Raw genomic sequence first — 22,615 nt, forward strand, 5'->3', positions numbered from 1 at the left:
AGGTAGCAGCAGTCCTAGCAGACAATTTAGTATAATTTTCTAAGTTTATAACCCCGCTGCGCAGGAGTTGCAAACTTGGAATTGTATATATAGATGTCGGCACCACTAACCTCCTCCTTCCTCATTCTTCGACAATAAAGTCTGCCCCCCTTGCATGGAAACTGAAGTGCAAAAATCGCATCCGCTAGACTCGGTCTGCTCAAGTTTGTGGGCATTCTTCTTTTCGAAATTGCCCTTGCAGAGCTTCACAGAGTTAACCAGAATACAGTGTAGCGAGTCCTCTCTCGCAGGCGTTATTTGTAGGAGTGGCTGAGGAAGTCTCCAGTCAGAATGCGTCCAACCTAACCAATCCGCGTCCAACTCACCTCGGAACCCAGGGTATCCTATCATTCTCCCCGAGAATCCATTTTCGGTACATCTCTTCTTGCATCTAGGACTATATCAGCATATTTATTCTTCAAAAACTACAAGCCAATTTGCTGGTTTGCACCTAGAACAATGGCAAGGATGTGACATGCCTCTTCTAAGTCAGCTGCCACGGCCGAGCCTTGGTCTCTGGGACAATCATGTCCCGACGCACGAGCTGTATCCCATGGAATGGTGTACGCTAGAGGTGGTTTAGACATTGCCACTTACCGAGTATCCTTGCACTTATCCTCCGGTACGCGTCTGTATCGCTATTTTGGCCTCTTCTGCAGTCGCAAAGTCGAGTGTAACTGCTGAACCGGACAAGTTCGAATTCGGAGTGGTGTAATTAAATGGTCTGCTAGTGTTCAGGACGTTGAAGTCATAGAAAAGTCCATATATGCGAATTGTGATGGGATACCGGTCTGTCGCGGCATATGCAGGAGGGGGCATGCTCTCGATTATGACACGGCGAGATTCTCTCAAGGCGACAAAAACGTCTTTCGGTTGTTCCCAGAGTACTTCACGCAGCTTCGACTGCCACAAGGAAGGGTGCAGAGTAGTATGTCTGGCCGTTCGAGAAAAACAGTCAGCTTCGGTACAGTGAGCGATGAAGGCCTAGAAGCATACCAGCCTCGTTCAATGCCAAAATTGAAGAATGGACTTGATTTACTTGGCTGAATCGCATTGACTGTAACAGCGCGATTAACCAAGTATTCTTTGTTAAGCGTAGTAACTGCAGATTGTATCTGGCTAGAGTCCTTCAACAGCATGCGACATACAGTGTCGTTTTGTCCAAGCTGTTCGAAACGCATTATTATTCACTCTCTAGTTACCTTAATTTTATTCTCTCTAGGTTCTTCCGAGAAGTGGGAAATAGGTGTCATACACGGTAAAGCCGCTTTCCTCAAAGAATTGCTGAACATCAGTCTTGGTAGCAAATACCGGCAGACTCGAGACCGTCGAGCAACGTGATGAGTCTAGCCGCCTTGAACGCTCCCATCTTAGAAAATTGGGAGTTCCAAAATCCTGTCACTGTGTTTCTGTCAATTGCGAGATCTTGATCAACTTGGGATCTGATGCGACTTGAGGTTGCCGCCGCGTGGGCACGGCCGATGGTATGGTCTTCACAGTACGGCGATTCTTGCCAGGAGGGCTCTCATAGTGCCTCATGGTCGGTACACATAACGGTCTTATACGAGAAGCCAATGACAGGGCGCGCATAAGAAACAATTGCGAGATCATCATACGCGCTCAGATGTGGACGTGCGAGAAATGTCTGTTTGTGGCCGGGAAAGGTGTCGTGGTGTGCGGCCTTGAAGGGCAATAACAATGGCGTATTTTCGGCTAGGAATCTATGTCGTAATCACTGGCCGCCAGGGATATTAAAAGAGTGGATAGGTGTTGGCGAGCAAGTGACGCGGTTGCGGTATCCGATAAGCGCGCAAGGCGATCCTTCCCCCTGCACCAACTACACTCAACACATAAATCACGAACATGGCCTCGACACAGACCGCGCCCGTGGCGCTTCCCCGCGTAGCCATTACGTTCTGCACGCAGTGTCGATGGATGCTGCGCGCAGCCTACTTTGCTCAAGAACTGCTGTCGACATTCGGGAACCAGATTGGCGAGGTCGCGCTACTACCGGCAACCGGAGGCTTGTTTACTGTCGAGCTGGTAAGTTATTTTTGGAGAGTGGATGGAAGTGTTAAGCTTATTGTGAATGAAGACGTACGTGCCTCCTGGAAGCGAACTTGTAGATGCCAAGAAGGTGCTACTTTGGGATAGGAAGACGGAGGGCGGATTCCCAGGTAATAAATTCAAAAGGCAATTACTTACAACAAGGCTCATTTGCTACAGAAACAAAAGTGCTGAAACAGCTGGTGAGAGACCACATCGATCCGAACCGAGATTTGGGGCACTCGGACAAGCATGGCAAGAAGAAAGGAGTGAGCACAGAGACTGAAAGCCACGGTCCATCAGAGTCACAAGAAAGCACCGAGAAGCCTTCGGAAGTCAAGCGGAATCCAGATGGCACGATATGTGAAGATTGTAAGTAAGAGCGGAGGAAAGGGTATCATTGCTATGCGAGAAACTCCGTTGTCTTGCCGGACCAGGTGTGGTGTGCCACCAGATTGGCCTATATGCGTCTCAAATCATCTTCATTTCCTGGACATTTAACAGGGCACCAAACCATCGCACATTCCTCCATTCCTCCCAAGCAGCTAGAGCGTTATCTAGTTCTTCTTCGCCTTCTCAATCCCGCTCGTCAGTCGAATGTCCATGCGGTGCATGTCCTTGCGCATCATCTCCATATCCTCCTTTTGTCGCTTAAGCTGGAGGGACAGATCCTGTGACATCTTCTGGATACGCGCCTCGCAAACAGTGTCTGCAGGTTTCGACGTTGAAGGATAGTAGGTTCCTTGCGCGTTGGGTGGGCCAAGGGCGTCGACAATATTGTCGATACGCAGGCCATGAGATTCGGAGAGGGCGGCAAGGTTGTTGTATCGCTGGTCAACTTCCTGAAGCTTAATGCTGTGGATCTCGCCGGTAAGGTTTGTGACAGCTTTTGTACGCTCGACGAGATCCAGTACCTGGTGGTACATGTCGTTGTTGTGGCCGCCAGTGACAAGGGCAAGGCCTGAAGGACCATAGATATGAGCGACAAAGACCGCCACGGCTGCAGCAATACAGGCGGTCATGAAGGTAGCTGCTGCTGACCATGCCCAATCTTTAGCCAAAGTGGGACCCTCCTTGCCCTCTCGTAGCATGTCTGTTGCGCGCCACACCTGCTCTGCGGCTCTAGTCGAATGTTCCATGAGCTTTTGGACCTCCTCGGTTATGAGCGAGTTTGCTTGAGCTTTCGTCTCTTCACTCAAAGTCGAGGTCTCCATTTCGTCCATGTAGTCGGCAGTCTTCTTGTTGACAATAGCAAGAACATCTACTGCGGCCCCACTCACGCCAGTTGAAAAGTCCGTGGCTCGGGCTACGCGCACGGAGAGGTACTCTGGGAGCAGTCGTGTAGGTCTAAATTTGGCAATCGCTTTCTCGAGCTTGGAGACAGCAGCACTGAGAGCTGGGTAACCAAGGTGCCTCTCCCATTGGTATAGTGGCGCCTTGTTTTCTTCTTGCGCTTTGACGTACATACTGAGATGATACATATGGTCGTGGACTTCCGATAAATAGTGAACAATGTCGTCGGCGGCATTGCGCAGCGGCGCTTCCTGAATGTCTTTGCTCATCTTGTTGATTTGTGCTAGTGTGCGACGACGTGATGAGAGCGAAGCGCTTGCCGTTGCGGGGGGGTTGAGGTGGAGAGAGATGGGGTCAGAGGTCAATCGTAGATGAGAATGAGCATGATGGGGAGCATAAACGCAGAGGTCTCCTCGTAGGTAACAAGAGATGCTCAGTAGGTGAGAGAGCGCGTTCGAGGTGAACGCAAAGTGAATGCTCAGTGCTGAACTGTGATTGGCTGCTCGATGGTGCCGCGGTCAAGGCGCCCTTTCACTGAGGAAGCTACGATGCCGCACCCATAGCAAATATGATAGATCACATTACCTTGTTGACGAGGGTGAGCCTTGATGACGATAGAGAAGACTTGAAGGCACTCGACATGAGACATGCCTGTATGTATCACAAGTTCGTGCGCACGGTACGGAGGTTTTAAGCACTATCAATGCGTGAATGTTATTATATATTCGAGCCTGAATAGACTCAAAGGCGAGTTAAGACGTAGAAGTGTGTTGATAAGATCTTGAGCTTGCAGAGGCTGAGTGTCTGACGTGACATGTAAAGAGTAACCAAAACTTACTGCATGCTTTGCTTTCCAGTTTCTGGTGTTGCTGTGACTGGATAGGAAGAAAGGACATAGAGTGCTCTATCAAATTTGACTTTGTCGACAAAGGTGGTGAATGTTTTGAAATGATGGCGGGCCTTCTCTAGGTCAAACTTGCCACTGCCAAATACCGCCCCGCTTCAACGTCTGTGACATGCCTTGGTAGCGTGCGCTTCGCAACGATCACGGGTATTGACCTGGGCGCACGAACGACTGTTGGAAGAATTTGCAAAAGCGGTACTAGGATAGAGGCTCGGTAAATCACAAATTGAGCTCCCAAGATCAAACGTTAGTTGCATGTCCAATCCGGTGCTTGTCTGGTCATGTAGCACACCATGAAATATGATGCGTCTAATGTAGTAATTTAGATCATGTCGGAGAGTTCAGGACCGTCAAATGCAGACCAAAATGAGCATCAGCAAATTGCTGCACGCGGTTCCTTGGGCGAATGGAACGATCGGGTTTCTTACACGGCGTCGAGCTGCATCTCGCATGTCTCAGAATTTGTTGGATTTGCCTGTGCCACATCATGCATCTCGGGGACGCAGAGAAACGCGTCTTCTCAGCGGTGGAACTTAAGTTCAACAAACCCAATGCGATCGCACCTAGATCTGTGAGTACTCGGGCACTATACTCGGTAACTCGGGCGCAGCAGCTCATACGACCGCTTTGCCTCAACTAAAGTTTCGGAGATTTAATTTAGGGACGGCTGCAATGTTGAGGCTACTGTGAGAGAGCAACATTGACGTGATTGCGTCACCAATGTCCGGATCGCTGTTCTTCTATCCTACAGACATGTGATATCGCGCATGCAGGTAAGGATCAGAACAAGCCAAAGGAATATCTGGTGGCGGGCGATGATTCGTGTTGGTGATGTAAGGTGATTGAAGGACAGAGGAGACCCGAAGACGACATGGGTATGACGCAAATCGCGGTTTCCCCACTACGCCAATGCCGATCCACGAGCGGCACTAATTGGCGCGTCGATGAACAACACACACTTTTCTCTTGACATTGTGTTGTGAACACAACCGTTTCGATGAAACAGTGCTACAAACTGCGCGCCGTAGTTCAGCGCCCAAACTGCGGGGAAGCCTGCGCGTTGTGCGACAGCTGAGCAACCATTCAGCTCACCACTTCGCACTTGGGCCGTCAAGACTCAATCTCAGCTTGGCGAAACTTATCTCGCACGTCTGTTCGGATGCGCGCTATGCCGGACGTGCCGCCTACGACCTGTCGATCACACATGCACCCGCTAAATCCCGCGTCATGGAGAGGATTCGTTCACATTACATTGTGCCTCTGTAGAGACCACTTCCTCGCTTGATAGCAACGAACTGATGGCTACGAGAAGTGGTTCGAGCCATCTCGGGGGCTCAGCTAGACCACTTCTCTATGTTCTGGATTCCTTTCAGCTTCGCTTTGTCCGTGCGATCTGGAAGTCTGAGCGCTCAGCCATTGAGCGCCATGGCGTTGGTAACCCCAAGCCACAAGTACCCTTTCGCTGGGGAAACCAATCGGAGCAGGGTCTACAGCTAGTAGGTTCGCTCCACCTCTTCGCCTAGATTACAGCCTCATATACTAAGGATGCGCTAAGTGTTGATCCGTCGACAGGCCTCGCTTTGACATCAGAAGGAGCTGAGCTTATGACATGGGCTAGGGTCCATGTACATATCTGCAGGCTCCCACAGTTTTTCGGGCGTCGTACTTAGTATTATATCAAGACCCGCGGAAGCTAGGTAACTCGCTGCTGCATGCTGCTGCAAAAACCTTTGCAACCGTAACACACACAACACAACCATCCTCCAAGAAATATGGTTTCGGACCAGCAGTCGCATGGTAGCGTGCCCAGCACGCCAGAACACTATCGACCCGTGAATCCGGGTCGAAGTTCCTCAATCTCCGCACGCACATGGGACAGGTCCGTTCAGGAGAGATCAAGAGGAGCGTTCCGTCACAGTATGATCGACGACAGCGGACACCGATTCGACTTTTTCGACAACAGTTTGGAAGCGACGAACAGAACGCCAGATCTATGCTACGCAATGGGGAGAACATCTAGGTCTGCTAGCTGTTCAGAGCCAATAAAAAACACGCCGGAGTCGACAAACGTGCAACGCTGGGCCGGTCTTACTCGTTCTGTAAGCAATTGGGATGGTCTGCGAAAAGTGAGTAGTGGTCAGCACACATATGTTCCGTCCGTGACTAACAACTCTAGGATCCCGAGTTATGGGTGCAAGATGGCGATTGTACAGTGCATCTCTATGCGCGCGGAGCATCACGTCGAGGACCATCATTCTGTATTCCATTAAGAGCCCTCCGAAAGAAGCACTGCGAAAGTATGCTTGACAGCTGCTATGCACAGATCGTATCAGACGATCCGTCCAACCCACACGAGCCACAACAATTGCAGAGATTCAGCAGTTCACCCCGAGAAGCAACCCTAGTCGAAATTTATATACCAGCCCCAGAATATTCCTCCAGGGATGAGGCCTTCGACTGGCATATCACAACGCGCAACTTCTTCGCCTATGTCCTCGGACAGCCACTGGTAGGACGCCATATGGGCCAAGCGTTCGTGAACTTATTTGAACGAATGCAATTCTTCCGCTCCGAGCATGTCAACAACCACCAGGACTTCCTAGCATACGCCGAGAACCAAGGATATCGAGACCTCGTTGAATGCACCGATTACGCTCTGGCCAGCCTTTACTACGCAGAAAAGTACAAGCTACGGAATGTTTGGATTGATGCGTTTACCCACTGTGTCGGTATGGCTGACAGCCTGGATCTAAGTCCAGAATATCCGGTATGTGTCACGTTGTTCAAAATTTACCGTCTCAGCTAACAGCCCCTAGTTGTATTTCACGACTGACCAAGGCACTGATCACACGAGCCTGCCTAGAGCTCGACATCCACCTGAACAGCGTGTCCAGAGCGTTGAGTGACTTTCTCCAGGACGACTTTTCCCCAGCTTACCTCGGGCTCCCACAAGGAGCACGTCACTATCTCATCCAATTCCAAGTTTTCCTGCATGAGTTCTACGCCGAGACACTCGGGCACTGGCCGCCGCCGAAACAGCGCCCTACACTTCCCGAAGACTCTTTACAAGTCTATGTTTTACGACTTCACCAACCTGTACGAGCTGTCTTGCGGATCACCAATCTTACAACGACATTACTTCACAAAAGCCTGCCAGTGGTGGCATTTGCGTACTGCAAAACCTGGCCCATTTCGACGAAAGACATAAATTCACCGCGCAAGCTCACCGCCTACCTCTGCTTCCATGTGAGCCTATGGCCGAAAAGTCGAAGCCTCTTTCATCCGCATCATATTACAAGAAAACACACGATACCAGTGCTGCCCTCGCACTGGCAACAAACGGTCTTGATGCTGATATCTCAGAATCCAAGATAATACGGGCGTACATGCAGTTTGAAAGAACTCATGCCACCAATTCAACGGAGAGCTTGTCTGCGGTCGACGCTCGAAAGGTCAGGTGGCTTGTGATCTATGGCACTCTTCAGTATCTGACGTCCGTCCTCCGAGCACCGAGCGCGGTCCGTGACGTTGATAGCCCAGAGTACCCACTTTGTTGTCTCGTTGCTGGACAATCATCATGGAACACGGCAACCCCAGCATCGATGTCACCAGCAAGCAAAGTCAATGGCACAGGAGCGAGCACGGATTATTTCGACGGCTTGCCACGTGCATCCATCCAGCCTGACTGCAACCGCGAAGATCATATCAATGCAGACACACCGGCGAAACCGTTACCAGCTCGACAGTCCTCCGTACGCTCTTTCGGGCCACTATCTTCCTTGTCTGTGCGAGGGTCTCGTAGAAATAGCTTGACCTTGAAGCCTTCACCGCATTGCGCAATAATCGTCCATGGTTATGGTGACGGCTTGAACCAGGCCACTAGAGCAGAGGCAAAGCAAAGCGTTACCATCAACGAAGACGCGGACGGAGAAATTCCCTGGCTGCGGCCCCAAGCTCTGTCTATTCAACACGGTAAAGCCGCGCCTATTAGCAGACCTCGTACTGCTGTGCCTCTTACTGGTCAGCCTCAAGGCCATACGCGTAATCGTACTCCTCTTCTCCACACGTTTCAACTAGACCATATGGAGATGTCTGCTTCTGCCGATGAAGTCAGCGACTCAATGAGCAGGTCTGATAGCACCAGCTCGATGGGAAGTTCAATGTGGACGGATGGTGGTAGCGCAGCATCGTCCAAGTCCAGTGCACATGGAGAAAGGCTGCATATCTACAAGACAAGTACAGCTGACGGGCTTCTTGGTGGGCTCGTGTCTGTGGATGGCACTCGGGTGTCGTTGGAGATGCCCTCTAATCGATCGTCTGTCGTAAACCCATCTCAAGCAGATATACACCGTCAGAGGTTTACACAAGAACTTGATCTGCATCCTCTCCTACGAACCTCCCACGAGGAGAAAGACGGATTTGTTTTCGACTTCAGTAAACAAATCTCAGAAGCAGTTATGCCTGCTCCAGTTGTACACACAGTAGAGTCGGCTATCTCCGATCCGCCTTCGCCATCTGTATACGCAGCGTCCGTCAGGAGCGCTGTGGTACCCGACTATGACTCAACAGCTGCGGCTCCGGCACCTGATGTTGCTCGATTTAAGAAAACCCGCGGCTCCGAATTCATCTCGGGCATCATCACCGCTCCCATCGAGCTTCGAGATCGTTACAACAACGCTATCAAGCGACTGGAGAGCCCCACTATCAAGTCAACCCAGTACGATGGCGTGTGTAGTGGCTCCAAATCTAAAGCGCAGACACCCACAGTCACCAAAACCTCGCATGCAGCTAAGCCATCGTCGCTGCGCAACCGAATCTGGCAAGACGATGGGAAACTGGAGAGGCGTATGTCTTCATTTTGGCGCCGTTGAATCTCGTGACATGCGCATTTCTCATGTTCACTTCATTAAACACCACCCTTGCTACTTTCCTTTGTTTTAGCGAAATAACTCTTCTAGCGTCGGCGTCCAGGAAAGTTCTCGACTTTTGTACTTTTGTACATGTTCTATACCCTGCACTTTGAGACACTGCATGTACTTAAAAGCAAACTGATAACATGAACACATTATTTCCAATCTTGATCTTTTCTTGATATGCTCAATACATACTAACTCTTCAATCAACTACTCGAAAGGCATGGGCCTACCTCGATCCCATACACTCAACTCATCCTTCCCTTCCAGCCGCTTGAGCGTCTTGCCACAACACTCAACATTCGTGCAAAAACACACCCGTACCACCCACTCAACCCCTTCATTGTCAACCGTCACGTCGCCAACCTCCAAGCAACTCAAAGCCAGCTCGTTGATACTCCTTAACGAGAGATTCGAGCAAGCTGACCTTGGTGACGCCCGAGGCGTGTGCTCGTGCATTGGATCCTGCGTAAGGAACGTTGGTGCATCTGTAGTCGAGCCCATCGAGGAAGACCTTGACAAGACGGTCCTCCCATTGTTCGAGCTGTCTATCCCAGACTCTGCTGTACTGTCGGTATCAGTTTCAAACAAAGGTTCTGCATAACTTGGTCTCCTCCAAAAGCGCATGTCGTCAGTACACTAACTCGAAAGTGGTAGTAGTCAAAGTACTCCACACTCGCGCCGTGCTTTATAGTGGTCTGTGCTTGTTGTGAAGATCCATGCATCTCGCAGGTGCATGGTTATTCGAATGTCGAAGACTTTCGTCATTGCAGGTTGAAATGCACTGTTATGTCATCGCCGAGGTTTGCTTCACTGATCTGCAAATGATGTAATGGCCCCGGACGCTATCACAAGCGTGAATGCTAAGTTAGTGCCCTTCGCTGCAGGCGCAATCGGAATTTGGATCGGCATCATGCTGAGTGCAATCTGCATGACGGAGAAGGGAAGCGATGTATTAGGTTCCTGTAACGTCATGCTGTGCTCATTTAGCAGTTCGTCACAATCACTTGACAACACTGCAGGAGAAGGGTCGTGTACATCACATGCTCTGCATCTTCACCAGGTGGTGTAACAATCTGTACGCGAACTGATTACTCTCAAACTATTTACAGAAAGCTGTCATCTTATATGCGATACTAAATGGACTTGATGGCTTATCGGCACAGTGACAAGTGCTAAAAAAGGCTTTGAAAATACACAGCTTGACTGAAATGCCCATCCTACTCAGATTACTCGGACACAGCGCGTATCGTACAAAAAGAACAGGAAAGTGGAAAGCAAGAACATTATGCCTGGACCATTCCCGAATCTAGTCCAGTCATGCCATTCCGGGCGGCGGCATTATCTCGTCTTTCTTCCTCAACCTCCCTCGCATACTTGCTGCGTGCCCTGATCTGAGGCCCCTTCCTGTAGATCACGTATACCGGAATGCAGACCACAACCGACAGCGCAAACAACACCCAAGTTGCATTTGTAACACCGAGCACGCGGTACATGGGGCCGGTATAGAAGGAGCAAAGACCAGCAAGCACGTCGCGAGAGAAGCCGTTGCCACCCGTGGCAGACGCAGAGTACTTGCCTCCGTACGCGGCGACCATGTAGTCAATGGTGCCAAAGTAGATGGCCATGTTCGAGCATCCGATGAGGACGGCAAAGATCAGAGGCCCGATCCACGGTAGAGGCGGTCCCCTAACGAGGAGCGCAGAGCCCAAGAGACCGACCGGAAGACCTACGACAATATACTGCAGGAACCACAGGCGACTTTCGGGCGTGAGCTGTGCACCGTTCTTGCGCTGCTGGTTGTGGCGCCTGATAACGGGTAGATACACGCCCCAAGCGCACCAGTACCCGATGAAGAGGGCGAAGAGAGCGAAACTGAGCTGGCTGGGAGTGAAACCCCAACCGTCCTTGAAGACGTAGCTGTATGACTCAAGAAAGCTGAAGATGAGCGCGTCGGCAAAGCCAGAGAGCAGGGACAAGAAGCCGACGATAGGCTCGGTGATGAGCATCTTGTACGGGCGGAACATGATGACGGCAATCTCCTTACCCTTGATTCTTTCGTCCTCGGTAGGCCCTCTGACATTGACGCTGGGGTCTGCCTTGCGGATTTGCTTCGCCTGCCGGTTTAGCATGATGGTGGAGCGAGTTTCTGGAACGCAAAAGAAGTGGATCAGCTGGACGGTGGCGCCGAAAGCAAGCTGGATCCAGAAGTTGAGTCGCCAGTCGAGGTACTGCTCGATGGGACCACCACAGATGCCGCCAATGACTGCGTGAATATTAGCCTATCGGTTCTGTCTAAACACTGCACAAACTTACCAGATCCAAGACAAGACCAAAGACTTGCCCAAAGTACGGCGAACTGCTGGTCCTCAGTGTCAAACATATCAGCAACCATACCCAGCGTAACAGAGCCACCCGCAGAACAAAGACCACCAAGGAGACGAGCAGCGAGAACCATAGACCAACTGGTGCTGGCACCAGCAAGGATCTGCCAGAGATTGACAGCGCCGAGCGAAATCTGCATCACCCAAAAGCGGCCAAACTCCTCCGACCACGGCGCCCACAGCTCGCATCCGATACCGTATAAGATCAGAAACCAGGCCATGCCGGCTCTGGCGTTGGTGAAGTGGTTCTCACCGAGGTTGTACTCCTCGTTGAGAGGGCCGATCGCGTTCGAGTACACGGCCGCGTTATAATCTACGAGGCGTCAGTAACTATTCATATGGACTCCGTGGTCTTGATGAGAACTTACTCATGCTCGTCTGGCACAAGGCCACGACGGTGAGCACGGCCCACTTCTTGTGAGACGACCATTGGTAGGCCGTGTGCTCGATAGCATTTGCCTCGTTGAGGATCAACGGGCCTGGCGTCGTTGACGCTGTTGAGCTTTGTCCTAGGTGGTTTGTCTCAAAGGCAGAAGAATTGGCCTCTTTTGCACCAGGCCCGTTGGAGTCGATGGTTGCATCGCTGGGATGTCTCAGTTCTGCCATGATAGGCAATTCCTAGCAAAAAGAGTGAGTATATGATCACGGATCTGCAAATTAACCTTGCATGTCTTCGCTACTTACGTTGTGGTGTGTCGTGTGTTGAGTTAGATAAGAGAGTATGGGGAAACTCGTCAGTGTCACAAAAGACGTTTTGCGGAGAAGATAAGAAACTGCAAATGTGGGGATTGAGAATATTTTATATATGATAGAATAATCCGAATTACCAAAACTATTCCGGCTCAACCACTCTGATAACCTTGGTTCCCCAAACCGTGGTACGCAACGGTATCCCGAACGGCCCGCGCCTACTTCCATGGTACACCAAGGAGGAGCGAGCCATCTGATAGGATCGTGATATTTCCACAGACTCGCTTTGGTCTAGGCTTCGGACAATCAGGAGGGGTAAGTAGCAAGATATTGCATGCATTTGGTAGAGAAAGCGACGGTTTTAGAAGTGCCTTTATCGGCCACTGTGTGTTGAGCATGTGACCAGCGCTCATACCCACATTCCATCCACTAGTTCCATCCCAACAAGTATGAAGGTCACATGCTTAGAACGCATCCTGGATAGCTTTAAAGCCTTATAATTTGCGCTACAAAATCACACCGGCCACAGAGCACGAATGCAACGAAGGCGCCACCAGTCCAACACTGCCCACCTACAACCCACAACCACCTCCTACCCTTCCATAATATCCATCACAACCAATTCACCCTCCCCCTACTCCTCGCCCACCAAATCCCACTCCCCATCCTCCTTCTCCCACGCACGCAGCGGCGTCCAAGCTCTCCCTGTCGTCTCCTCGAACTCGCTCTTCAACGCCTCAAAATGGACGCCCAGGTCGCGGATGAGATTTTCGTCCTGATTATCCAACTGCGCAGACCTGTCTGTAACGAATTCTTCGAGACAATTCACGATACTCTCACCGTGATCTGGAACCACTTTGCTATGCAGTTGGAGTAGGGACTGCCGTGTGAGTGCGCTGTCCTTGTAATTTGTGAGCGTTTTGGCTGGCATATTGTCTTTGCCCTGGTGCAATATTTTGGTGGATTCGATTGGGCTGTCGGAGTATGCGCCGTAGCTGGGTTCCAAGTTGCTAACACCTTGGTGCTGCAAGGCGATCATATTGCACGACTCGGTATGCGACTCTGTTTCGATTTCACTGTTGTTGCCGGATTTCACAATATTTTGGCGATGCGGCAAGTTGTATGTAGATTGCTTGTATGAGATTATGGCTTCTGCTCTGTCGTGATGTGTACACTTCACCATCGAGATGTGTCGAAAAGAGGTGTTGAACATCATCATTTTATACATGGCACAAGCGAACCGCACAGCGACTCACAAGCTGACTGTGAAAGAAGGCATTATCTCGTGCCAGTGATTGTTTGTAGGTGGTTTGCTCCAGTTAAGTCAATGCATGTTTGTTGCCGCGACGTGCGACAGCTGAGGAGTAAACAAGGAAATGCACAAATACCCAGTGACTGTCCTAAATTCCAAAATCTTACAGGTATTTGCTTGTTAGTTGCGACCGCGCCGTCGTACCAGTCGAGTTTCGAAGCAAGCACATGTTCCTGCGGGGCAGGCCAGTTTTGAACCACTGAGCCCAGTAGCACGCCCTTGTCCACATGACACCCCATACCGAAGTTTCAATCTGCCTCTGAGCATATGTGCTCACAACCGCCAATTTTGCGCCTTTGGAAGAACTACTGCTTGTTAGCAACGGATTCGATGCTCAAATTTCTGCGACTATCTTACCCAGCGCATCAGTGAGGGCCTCAATTAGGTTCCTCCCCGCCATGATGAGCTTCGAACCACTCTTGGTGGATTGAGGAGAGGTCCATCATTCGATTCTCCAGGTCCCTATCGTTGAACTGGAGCAGCTCTTGCTTTCGGAGATCCATCTCCATTACAAGCACCAACTGTATCTTCATGTAGTGGCCATGGTCTCTGTAGCGTACATTCGTGGACCTGACAGGGGTCTCGGCGATGTTGCTTGAGTTTGTAGAGGTCTAATGGACATTAGCTTGAGTTAGGGGGAAAAAGCCGATGGACTTACATGTTCATCCGTCTCTGTGTCAGCTTTCAAAGAGCCCGAAACATGACAGCTTGCCTGCATAGCTGCTTGAAACTGGTTGTCGAGGCTGACAGTCCGACCCTCGGATGCAATCGGAATCTTCTGTTGCAGCGACGGGCTATTGCTGCTCAACTTCTTCCGCAGATGCGGCGGGATGGACTTAGAGGGTGTTGAGCTTGGCAGACACGATGTTCTTGAGGTGTCCTCCGCGAGCGCCTTCTCGATTGCACCTGCCCATGGAGGGAAAGTGCTTTTCTCAGTGGGTAGCGTGCCGGGCATGGGCGTAGTTAGTATGGTTTCCATTGCGCCTTTGCTAGTCTTGGAAGAAGGCGGAAGCTTGGCTGCGAGGGCCTCACCGACGGTCTCTGTCTTCACACCTGTGGAAGCTGTAGCTGTGAGCGCTGTTCCTGCGAGCGATGTTGCATGTGCTACTGAAAGGTCCATGTCGGTAATCATGTGCGCTGTTGCAACTGGGGTATCCTCTTGGGAGGCTTGTTGCGGCTCTTGCTGCGGCCACTGTCCCATCGACAACGTAGCACTGGCTGGAGAGGCTGATGATGGCGAGGCCAGTCTTCTCGCTTCCGAGCTGTGGTGAAGGTGATAGCCGAATTGCTTTCTCGCATTTTGGAGCCTGATGTATGTTTAATAAGCATGTGTAAGCTACATGGATCGCGCACATATGAGGCCACTCACTTGTTTGCCTCCCAAGGATCCTTACCGAAACGAGGATCCTTCAGCGCACCGGTTCTCGGGATCGAATCTGGGTCTGGCTTCCAGCCCTCGGCCTCAGGTGGCGGCGCGGGAAAGCCACTCCAATCGAGTTGTTGAACTGCTGTGCACAGTCAATACTGGATCATATGGCGTGCTAGCAATGATTGATAGCGGTCGTCGTATCAAGGCACATACCTGGCATCTTGACAGCGTGCTATAAGCTGTAGCGGGCGAGGGGTGAATTTTGAATGTGGTGGAGGAGCAAGTAGAGAGAAGGAACTAAATTTCTAGTTGCGTCGCGTCGGATTGTCAAAGGTGAAGGCGACTTGCGCGCCTGCTGCAGCACGCGTTGCTTGGTGGGTGACCACGACCAAGGCGCAAACACCACGGTTGCTCTTCAGAAAGACCAGAAACGACTAGGCTGGGTCATAGAGATTCTCTAGACGATATAATCGGTGTCGCAATTGACGGTGAAGTATGACAATGAAAGTGAGATGATGAAACGACGTGGAGAAGGCGCAAACAAGCCGCAAAGGAAAGTGATGTTGTGTAAGAGCGCCAGCCATGCCCTGGATCCGGAAATGACTGTTCCCACTCACCCTTCACCTCGAATGTAATACGAACTCAGTTTTCTTGAAGTCATTCGCGGCAGTGTAGGCATCTTCTGGTACCTGTAGACGCCTGGATCGGCATGCGCGATCACGTCTGCTTTCGGATGCACATCATGAGCTGCAGACTCATATGTTATCTCAAAGGAACTACGTATTCTTCACGTCGAAATTTGTACTGATAGTGATGGAGTCCGCGCACCCTTGACCATAGCAGCCCGCGGTTGGCTGGTAGGGCGCTAGCCGCTTTAGGGAAATTGTCATGTGAGCGCGCGTAACAAATGCGACCCCAGGATGGAAACTTTGAGGATCCGTACATACAGCACCCAAATTCTTCAAGACGGCTTTCGTCGCGAATGTCATACTCTATATTTGCGACAGTGTTTCTCGCGCTCTGTAGTTATAGCTGTGTTGTGCTACTGCGCCGCTGCCTAGGCTACCAGTTGCTCAACTGGCGTTCAGACGAACTGCTGGTGAGGTGAAAGGACGGAAACCCACCTATACTTTGCGCGTCATCGTGAAAGCCTTGCTATATATAGAAACTCTGTGGACAGGCTCTTGCGCAACTTAACCTGCGCCCGCGCTGCCAAAGCACGCACTTCGTTACTCCTTCCCACGTATTGCGACCGCTCAACTCCGCCAGTCCACCTCTTGGGATAGCTTCGCATCACCACCGCTATATTTACATCAGCCTTGGCAGGGATCCACAATGGCCAAACGAACTTACTCTCAAGCTACAAAATTGCGCGAAGAAGCGCGCCGAAAGCGTTGCAAGAGTGAAGAAGTCGACGAACTGCGCTTGCCACCTCCTCGAGCCCGCCTTTCACAGTCATCCTCACTTTTCCAGAGCTTTCGCGGACCTGTATCTTTTGATATCCACTCGGACAGCGATAACGTCGACACCGCACCAGCGAATAGCAACGGATCATCTGTGTTTGACAGGGCCCTAGGAGGCAAGCTCAAGCCGGTCAAGCCTATGCGGAACCACAGTATCTACGGCAGTCGAGAGAAATTTGAGGCCACCATGAACGACCAGAACTTCGTGAAGGGTAGCAAGCAGGCGGCGCGAAGCCAGCTTCCCACGCCACCCACCGAGATCCAGAAGCAGCAAGGCCAACGGGCGAGCAAGTTCTTTCCGGGTCTTCAAGGAGCTGCAAGCCTGGCAAACCAGGTTACCAAGCCGTCATGGTCGCGCAAGGAGGCCATTAAGCCGCCTCTGGAGGAGGTCATCAAGCCAGACGAGCCGAAGCAGCCATACGTCCCGAAACAGTACATCGCGGATAAGTCTTGCCCGCCGCATAGGAACATCTGCGGTGATCGCCTGTCTAGCAATTCGAAAGAGGCACAGCTGTAAGCATAAGCCAGAGACACGATAGAGCATACACTGACAATTTCAGATGGACTGATAACCAGCGCAACTCGCCGTTGCTACGACTGCCAGGAGAAATCCGCAACCGGATCTACGAACACGTACTTGGAGGAAACACCATCCGGATCAGATACGAGACCTACCGCCCGAACAACAAAGACGACGCGCTCTCCAGGGTCGTGCCTGTGTTCAAATACCACTGCACAGTCTTCCATAAGCGGGTCGATCCGTACAAGCTCAAGCAGCTACCCGACGTCGAGACCTCTACTGGTTTCCCTCTACTCAACGATGTCTGTAGACAGCTCTATCTGGAGACCGGCCCGCTCCCTTTCAAGCTCAACACGATCGCCTTCGAGAAGTACAACACCATGTTCAACTTCCTCGTCCATGAGCAGCGTCTCACTCGCCAACAGCGCCAGGCTCTCACCAAGATCATCATATGGGATGAGCTGCCTGGCGCGAACGTGCTCACCTACCTCCCCAATCTGGAGAAAGTGTTTCTTGGAAGCAGCGAGCATGACTCATGGTATCGTGGCTGGTACAAAGTCCTGCGCCGGGATGGAAAAGAGCCGGAGCTTGCGAATGACCATTGACAAGGGCTATTGATAGCGCAGCGGCTTTGGTGCAAAAGTTGGCGTTCGGAGTGAAAATTTCGTGGATAGGGTAACAAGGTGATTCGCGCAGCGGCAAAGGAGTATCTACGCAAACCACATGCATGACAGCATCTTCGGATTTCAGATATGGGAATATGATACCCCTTGTCAACGGCGTTAGTTTTAGCAATTGCATTCCTCCCTCATGAACTCCTTTGCTGGAGAAATCGGGACTGCGATAGGAGGGTATGTCTAGACCAAGGGTGGCGGGCAGACGATCGAGGTATGGAGTGATCCATTGGCACAGCGCACCTGCTTCTGGGGGTCGTCCAGGTGCAGCATGTCTCATGAACGATTGATATGCAGGCGACCCTTGAACTTGGGCGATGGGTGAAGATGTTCCATTTTTGAAATAGATCACATCTATGCTATTGGCTGTTCGTCAATAGCAGTGAATTGAACACGAATAATCGGCTTACCCGTAGTTGGGTGTGAGCCCAAAGGCTATATCGGGTGCACGGGGGCGGTGTAGATTAAATGCAGTTACACCAAGAAGGGTCGCATGAAGACAGAGTGCGTATAGGAGCATCATCTTCGGGGTCCAAGGCGACATATCAACAACCCGATGCTGCTACTTGTGAGAAATCGACAGTTGGTTTTCGACTTGTTCGACTTTTCTAAAGTATTTACATAAATAGCGAGGTCACTGCGTCAGGTAACGACATATTCATGGTGGGATTTCATGTGGCACAGGGAAAGCACGGGTAGACAAGACTCAGCAAGACTACCGGAGTAGTGATGAGCAATACGTCTGGATGAGATGTCATCATTATGGAGAAGACTGTTAGAAGTTTGCTGGGCAATGATCTGACGTCGCACAACTGCGTTTCCATTTCTTCACGATTAAATATGATCTCCTATCGATAAACACAGCATCCCTGTCATGCCCGCCCTCGCGCCACAAAAGTTCCAATACACATCCTACCACTCCATCAGCGCAAATACACATCCTCTTCCTCCTCTCCCGCCTCCTACACCCACAATCGCATTATCCATACATCCTCGCGACCAATTGACCTCCCAGCGATGTCTACAACACCCCCACCCGCCGTCAAGAAGCGCGGCCGCCCAGCGAAGAAACCCGCAACCGACGACACGAAGCCGATTGCGCCCGCAGACGCGAAACCCACCGTACGAAGCGCGCCTGCAAAACCCCGAGCAATCAAGGAGAAGGAAAAAGAGAAGAAAGCGCCCGCGCGCCCAGCAGCAAAACCCGCCGCGAAGAAAGACGCGCCAAAGCCCACCATGACCGTCCGCCAACCCAGCACATCGCTCCCAAATGCTGCACAAAGCCCAATCCCAGAACTTGCGCCAAAATCAGGACCAACACCCGCAGCACCGTCAACGAGTGAAATCCTCACTCAAGTCCGCGCAACGGGGACACTCAAAGCCACACCTCCTCAATCTCAACCTCAACCTCAACCTCAATCTCAAGCTACTAGCATACCCAAAAATGCTCCCGCACAAGCGAAACCCGCCCCAGCAAAAGCCACCCTCCTCCGCCCCTCGCACAACACAACTACAATCCCCCTCCCACGCGCCCCGCTCCACGCCCCGTCGCCCAAACAACCCTCGTCTATCCCCACGTCATCGTCTCGACCGCTCGTTGCGCCTGCTGCTTCCCGGCCTCGAGGTCGCGTCATCGAGCCGACGCCCGACATACGGCTGCCGCCCAAGTACAAACCCGCGGCGCGGCGCGTGACTGCGATCATCGTGGGGATACCGATCATACTGGTGTTTGGGTGGGAGTTGTATGGGCGGTGGAGAGGGGAGGTGCAGAGGAAGTTTGTGGAGAGGGAAAAGGAGTGAAAGAACGGGGATGGGATGCGGTTGGTTGTCTGTATGATTATTGATTGATTGATGACTTGTGTCTACGTTTACGGACATATATATATCCGGCGCCGAGTGCGCGTGTAGGAATAAAGCTGGTGTTGTAGTAATAGTAATGATGATGAAAACGCCAATGACATGCAGATAATGCAGGTTCTAATGCCATGTGTTCTCTCGTACAAAGGGAAGAGAAAGTAGGTTGCAGACTGGGTATAAACGATGTTCATCAATCCTCCATAGCTTCGGGTGTCATGTGCCCAACGCTCTTCTTCCTCATTAGCATTCCTCTAGTGCCCGAGTTGTCGAAGCTGGGGGTCCGGACTAAGTTATGAACGCTCCCACGCCTGCTACTCGGTGTGCTTAATCGTTCCACGTCTGCTGGGCGTGTATCGAGAGGAACCGGGCCTGGAGGATGGAAGAGACTTTTGTACCGTAGCTCCGGAGAACTTGGAACTGCGATCGTAGGAGCGGGTGTGGGGATGGCGGGTGTCATGCTGAGGTTTAGTAATATGCCGCTCCGGCGATCGGAAGATGTTGATGTAGGTGTTGAAACGGGATTCGATGCATGGGGCGTTGTAGGTTGTGAGGGGGACTGAAATGGGCTGTAGCTTGGTGCAGTCGACCACATGGGAGGTAACCGGGAGTATGACGATACAGCAGGAGGAGTTGAAAGCACGTCTGTAGTATCTGAGTCGTCTTCAGCAAAATAGTCGCGGTCTGATGAGCCTTCCTCATTGGTGGAGGGCGAGAGGATCTGCAAGGCAGGTGAATCTTTCTGCTTGATATTTTGCGAGTCAATCCGCTTTCTCGAAGAGTTGGCATGAGTTCGTTCAATCGGTGATCTATCGAATCGTGCTGGTAATTTCAGGGAGGCGCGAGAGAGGTGCGGGCTGGTCGGCGCCGATTTCCCAAGTGGACTAGGTGGCGCAGTCCCGAATCGTGTAATCTTATATGACGACTTTGATCGTTTGATGCCCGATACATCATTTCCGGCGGATGCTGGTCTGCTCATGTTTGTAGCGTGCTCCCTTTCTCCGTTTCTCAACACTGCGCGGGCGCTTAGCAGTTTGACTGCATCGTCCAGCGCCAACTCCATTGCGATATGGTTCTGTATCCGCGAAAGCTTCGGCCATGTCGCACGCTGGCCAGCCAGCATACATCCAGCCATGTACTCTGGCGTTGGGTTAGTGAGCACCAGGGGCAAGTCAGCTAAAGAGACCTGTGGATAGATATTGATGTCACCAGAATACCGTTGGCTGAGGATAGAGCTAAGCTTGGTCATGGTGCTTTGCATGATTCCCATCTCGCCCAACATCTGCATGCGGTGCACAGCTTCACCTCTGGCGATGTCAAGGCTGTTGAGGAGCCATCCTGGTTCAGCTGTTGCCATAGGAAATTGGGGCTGGTCGGTGGCCACCAGCTCCTCATCCTTGACCAGGAAGGGGACTACATGCGGATTTACTTGAGAAACGATGAAGTGGTTGACGTTGAACATCTCCGCAAGCCGAGTCATCGGAAGATCGTTGTCTACCGAACCATCAATCCAGGTTGCATCCGTGTCCGGATTCCAGTGCTGCAGCTCGCCCGTCTTCAAATTCTTCGCCCAGAGCTGGGACTGGGCATAAACCAGTGGAACGGAGCATGAGGTACAAACTGCAGACGCGATTATAACATTGGGTGCAGTCACAAAGTTCAACAACCGGGGAAGCTCAAAATGCGACGAGCTGGAAACCGGAATGTTGAGTACGCGTCGCGTTCGATTGTATGCTTCTTGGAAAGTCATATCTCCTAGTAGATTTTTCATGACCCGTTGCAGATGCTGAATGTCGAAAAGGAAACCCAGCTTGACCATGCGCACGAGCTTATGTAGATAACTTTCGGTCTCTCCGGCTTTTTCGAACACGTCCAGATCACCATGGCAAAATTCGTGCATCACAGCTGGCATCTCTTCATCGGTCTTGCTGCACAGCACCGCAGACACAATGCTCCCTGCCGATGCGCCTGATATAATTCGTGGAAGCAGGCGCTGGTCCCACAGAGTTTTGACAACGCCAATGTGGTTCATCCCAAAAGTTCCGCCTCCTGACAACAGCAATGCGCTTCGTCCGAATGATGCTCGGGTGATGGTCATTTGCTCGACCAGTTGGTCGGGCGTCAAGGGACACTCGTCGCCCTGCTTGGCCGAAACGTCTATGAAAGCAGCCAGGGTCTTCTGTGCCGAATCGATGTATCGCTCGATGAGCTTCTTAGTGCCCACATGCGAATGTTTATACAGCTTTACGCCGCCCATTCCACCCAGATTGCGTGTGAGGGCGGTGCGAAGCAGGAATTGGATCTTCCTGACGTCACAGCTTAGACGGGCATCGTCCAGCTCTTTCAGACGGGCTTTCACAAGAGCAACATCGTACTCGGGCGAGTCGTCGTCCTCTTTCCAGGGGTCGTTTCCTTCCAGGGCATCAAGCTCGGTTGCGGCAGCATGCCATTCGTCGTATGTCTCGGCCTGCATGTGCGCATTAGCATGTGAAAGCGAGCCGCACCCAATACGTGGCACCCACGTTGTTCATGCGCAGGTACAGGATCTGCCTTCTGCTATCTGATTCTGGCGCATGTGTCTCCGTCTCAGGCACGCTGATTTGGCTGCTGAGAACATTGTCCAGTGCGGCAATTGGATTCTGCACCAGTCGTACGAGGGGCGCAAGCAGCCCGCCATGGCTCTTGCTCTTCCTGATGCTTTTCAAGTCATTCTTCTTGTCCTTGCTATGCAGTCGCGTGCTGCCTCCCGTGAAAATGGTGTCGGTAAGAAGGGACATAGAGAGCGAGAGCAAGCCATGCGCGACCGCGGTGATGATGGGCTTGACCGGCGGTCGAGGGGGCGAGGAGAGGTAGGGTCGCTCGCGTGAGGGCAGATGTGAGGTAGTGATGTAGCTAGCCGGATGGCTCGGGTATATGCAGCAACGGCTCGTGGTAGTGAACGGTAGTGCGTACTTCAAGTCGCGGTGTAGAGTAGGCTACGTCAATCGCGGTCATGTGCCCTTGTCTCGGTGTGTCGTGGAAGGTGCGCCGCGCTCGATTTCGGTCCAAAGCCGTTCAAGGGAGAGTCTGCGAAGAAGGCGGCAGTCGAGAAGCTGCTCGTGCAAAAGGGCAGACATCAGATCTAAGTATGGAACGTGGCCAGGCGCAGTCAGCC

The 22,615-nt window shown here is 51.7% G+C and overlaps 12 protein-coding genes across 12 annotated transcripts; 4 read left to right on the forward strand and 8 right to left on the reverse strand.

The window, feature by feature from the left end:
- Positions 1 to 651: 651 nt before the first annotated feature.
- Positions 652 to 1,220, reverse strand: SNOG_00628 (hypothetical protein; the record flags this gene model as incomplete). Its single annotated transcript, XM_001791257.1, has 2 exons — positions 652 to 1,023; positions 1,188 to 1,220. The coding sequence occupies 2 exons, from the start codon at positions 1,218 to 1,220 to the stop codon at positions 652 to 654; spliced, it is 405 nt and encodes a 134-aa protein (XP_001791309.1).
- A 37-nt stretch (positions 1,221 to 1,257) lies between these two features.
- Positions 1,258 to 1,578, reverse strand: SNOG_00629 (hypothetical protein; the record flags this gene model as incomplete). The annotated part of the gene is made up of 2 exons (XM_001791258.1): positions 1,258 to 1,357; positions 1,442 to 1,578. The coding sequence occupies 2 exons, from the start codon at positions 1,576 to 1,578 to the stop codon at positions 1,258 to 1,260; spliced, it is 237 nt and encodes a 78-aa protein (XP_001791310.1).
- A 324-nt stretch (positions 1,579 to 1,902) lies between these two features.
- On the forward strand, positions 1,903 to 2,280 carry SNOG_00630 (hypothetical protein; the record flags this gene model as incomplete). Its single annotated transcript, XM_001791259.1, has 2 exons — positions 1,903 to 2,082; positions 2,266 to 2,280. 2 exons carry the CDS (start codon positions 1,903 to 1,905, stop codon positions 2,278 to 2,280), a joined length of 195 nt encoding a protein of 64 aa, XP_001791311.1.
- A 362-nt stretch (positions 2,281 to 2,642) lies between these two features.
- Positions 2,643 to 3,647, reverse strand: SNOG_00631 (hypothetical protein; the record flags this gene model as incomplete). The annotated part of the gene is made up of 1 exon (XM_001791260.1): positions 2,643 to 3,647. The coding sequence occupies one exon, from the start codon at positions 3,645 to 3,647 to the stop codon at positions 2,643 to 2,645; it is 1,005 nt and encodes a 334-aa protein (XP_001791312.1).
- A 5,092-nt stretch (positions 3,648 to 8,739) lies between these two features.
- SNOG_00632 (hypothetical protein) lies at positions 8,740 to 9,799 on the forward strand (the record flags this gene model as incomplete). Its single annotated transcript, XM_001791261.1, has 2 exons — positions 8,740 to 9,127; positions 9,579 to 9,799. 2 exons carry the CDS (start codon positions 8,740 to 8,742, stop codon positions 9,797 to 9,799), a joined length of 609 nt encoding a protein of 202 aa, XP_001791313.1.
- Positions 9,542 to 9,920, reverse strand: SNOG_00633 (hypothetical protein; the record flags this gene model as incomplete). Its single annotated transcript, XM_001791262.1, has 2 exons — positions 9,542 to 9,763; positions 9,840 to 9,920. The coding sequence occupies 2 exons, from the start codon at positions 9,918 to 9,920 to the stop codon at positions 9,542 to 9,544; spliced, it is 303 nt and encodes a 100-aa protein (XP_001791314.1).
- Positions 9,921 to 10,481: 561 nt separating this feature from the next.
- On the reverse strand, positions 10,482 to 12,185 carry SNOG_00634 (hypothetical protein; the record flags this gene model as incomplete). The annotated part of the gene is made up of 3 exons (XM_001791263.1): positions 10,482 to 11,461; positions 11,512 to 11,892; positions 11,948 to 12,185. 3 exons carry the CDS (start codon positions 12,183 to 12,185, stop codon positions 10,482 to 10,484), a joined length of 1,599 nt encoding a protein of 532 aa, XP_001791315.1.
- Positions 12,186 to 12,903: 718 nt separating this feature from the next.
- SNOG_00635 (hypothetical protein) lies at positions 12,904 to 13,548 on the reverse strand (the record flags this gene model as incomplete). Its single annotated transcript, XM_001791264.1, has 2 exons — positions 12,904 to 13,426; positions 13,526 to 13,548. The coding sequence occupies 2 exons, from the start codon at positions 13,546 to 13,548 to the stop codon at positions 12,904 to 12,906; spliced, it is 546 nt and encodes a 181-aa protein (XP_001791316.1).
- Positions 13,549 to 13,684: 136 nt separating this feature from the next.
- Positions 13,685 to 15,170, reverse strand: SNOG_00636 (hypothetical protein; the record flags this gene model as incomplete). Its single annotated transcript, XM_001791265.1, has 5 exons — positions 13,685 to 13,886; positions 13,996 to 14,192; positions 14,240 to 14,888; positions 14,951 to 15,089; positions 15,164 to 15,170. 5 exons carry the CDS (start codon positions 15,168 to 15,170, stop codon positions 13,685 to 13,687), a joined length of 1,194 nt encoding a protein of 397 aa, XP_001791317.1.
- Positions 15,171 to 16,285: 1,115 nt separating this feature from the next.
- Positions 16,286 to 17,538, forward strand: SNOG_00637 (hypothetical protein; the record flags this gene model as incomplete). Its single annotated transcript, XM_001791266.1, has 2 exons — positions 16,286 to 16,926; positions 16,974 to 17,538. The coding sequence occupies 2 exons, from the start codon at positions 16,286 to 16,288 to the stop codon at positions 17,536 to 17,538; spliced, it is 1,206 nt and encodes a 401-aa protein (XP_001791318.1).
- An 831-nt stretch (positions 17,539 to 18,369) lies between these two features.
- On the forward strand, positions 18,370 to 19,300 carry SNOG_00638 (hypothetical protein; the record flags this gene model as incomplete). The annotated part of the gene is made up of 3 exons (XM_001791267.1): positions 18,370 to 18,388; positions 18,623 to 18,849; positions 18,935 to 19,300. The coding sequence occupies 3 exons, from the start codon at positions 18,370 to 18,372 to the stop codon at positions 19,298 to 19,300; spliced, it is 612 nt and encodes a 203-aa protein (XP_001791319.1).
- Positions 19,301 to 20,411: 1,111 nt separating this feature from the next.
- On the reverse strand, positions 20,412 to 22,238 carry SNOG_00639 (hypothetical protein; the record flags this gene model as incomplete). Its single annotated transcript, XM_001791268.1, is given in 3 exon segments — positions 20,412 to 20,569; positions 20,587 to 21,928; positions 21,966 to 22,238. 3 exon segments carry the CDS (start codon positions 22,236 to 22,238, stop codon positions 20,412 to 20,414), a joined length of 1,773 nt encoding a protein of 590 aa, XP_001791320.1.
- Positions 22,239 to 22,615: the final 377 nt, after the last annotated feature.

This window comes from Parastagonospora nodorum, assembly GCF_000146915.1.
Source record: "Parastagonospora nodorum SN15 chromosome Unknown scaffold_1, whole genome shotgun sequence".
In the NCBI taxonomy this organism is placed as follows: Eukaryota; Fungi; Ascomycota; class Dothideomycetes; order Pleosporales; family Phaeosphaeriaceae; genus Parastagonospora; species Parastagonospora nodorum.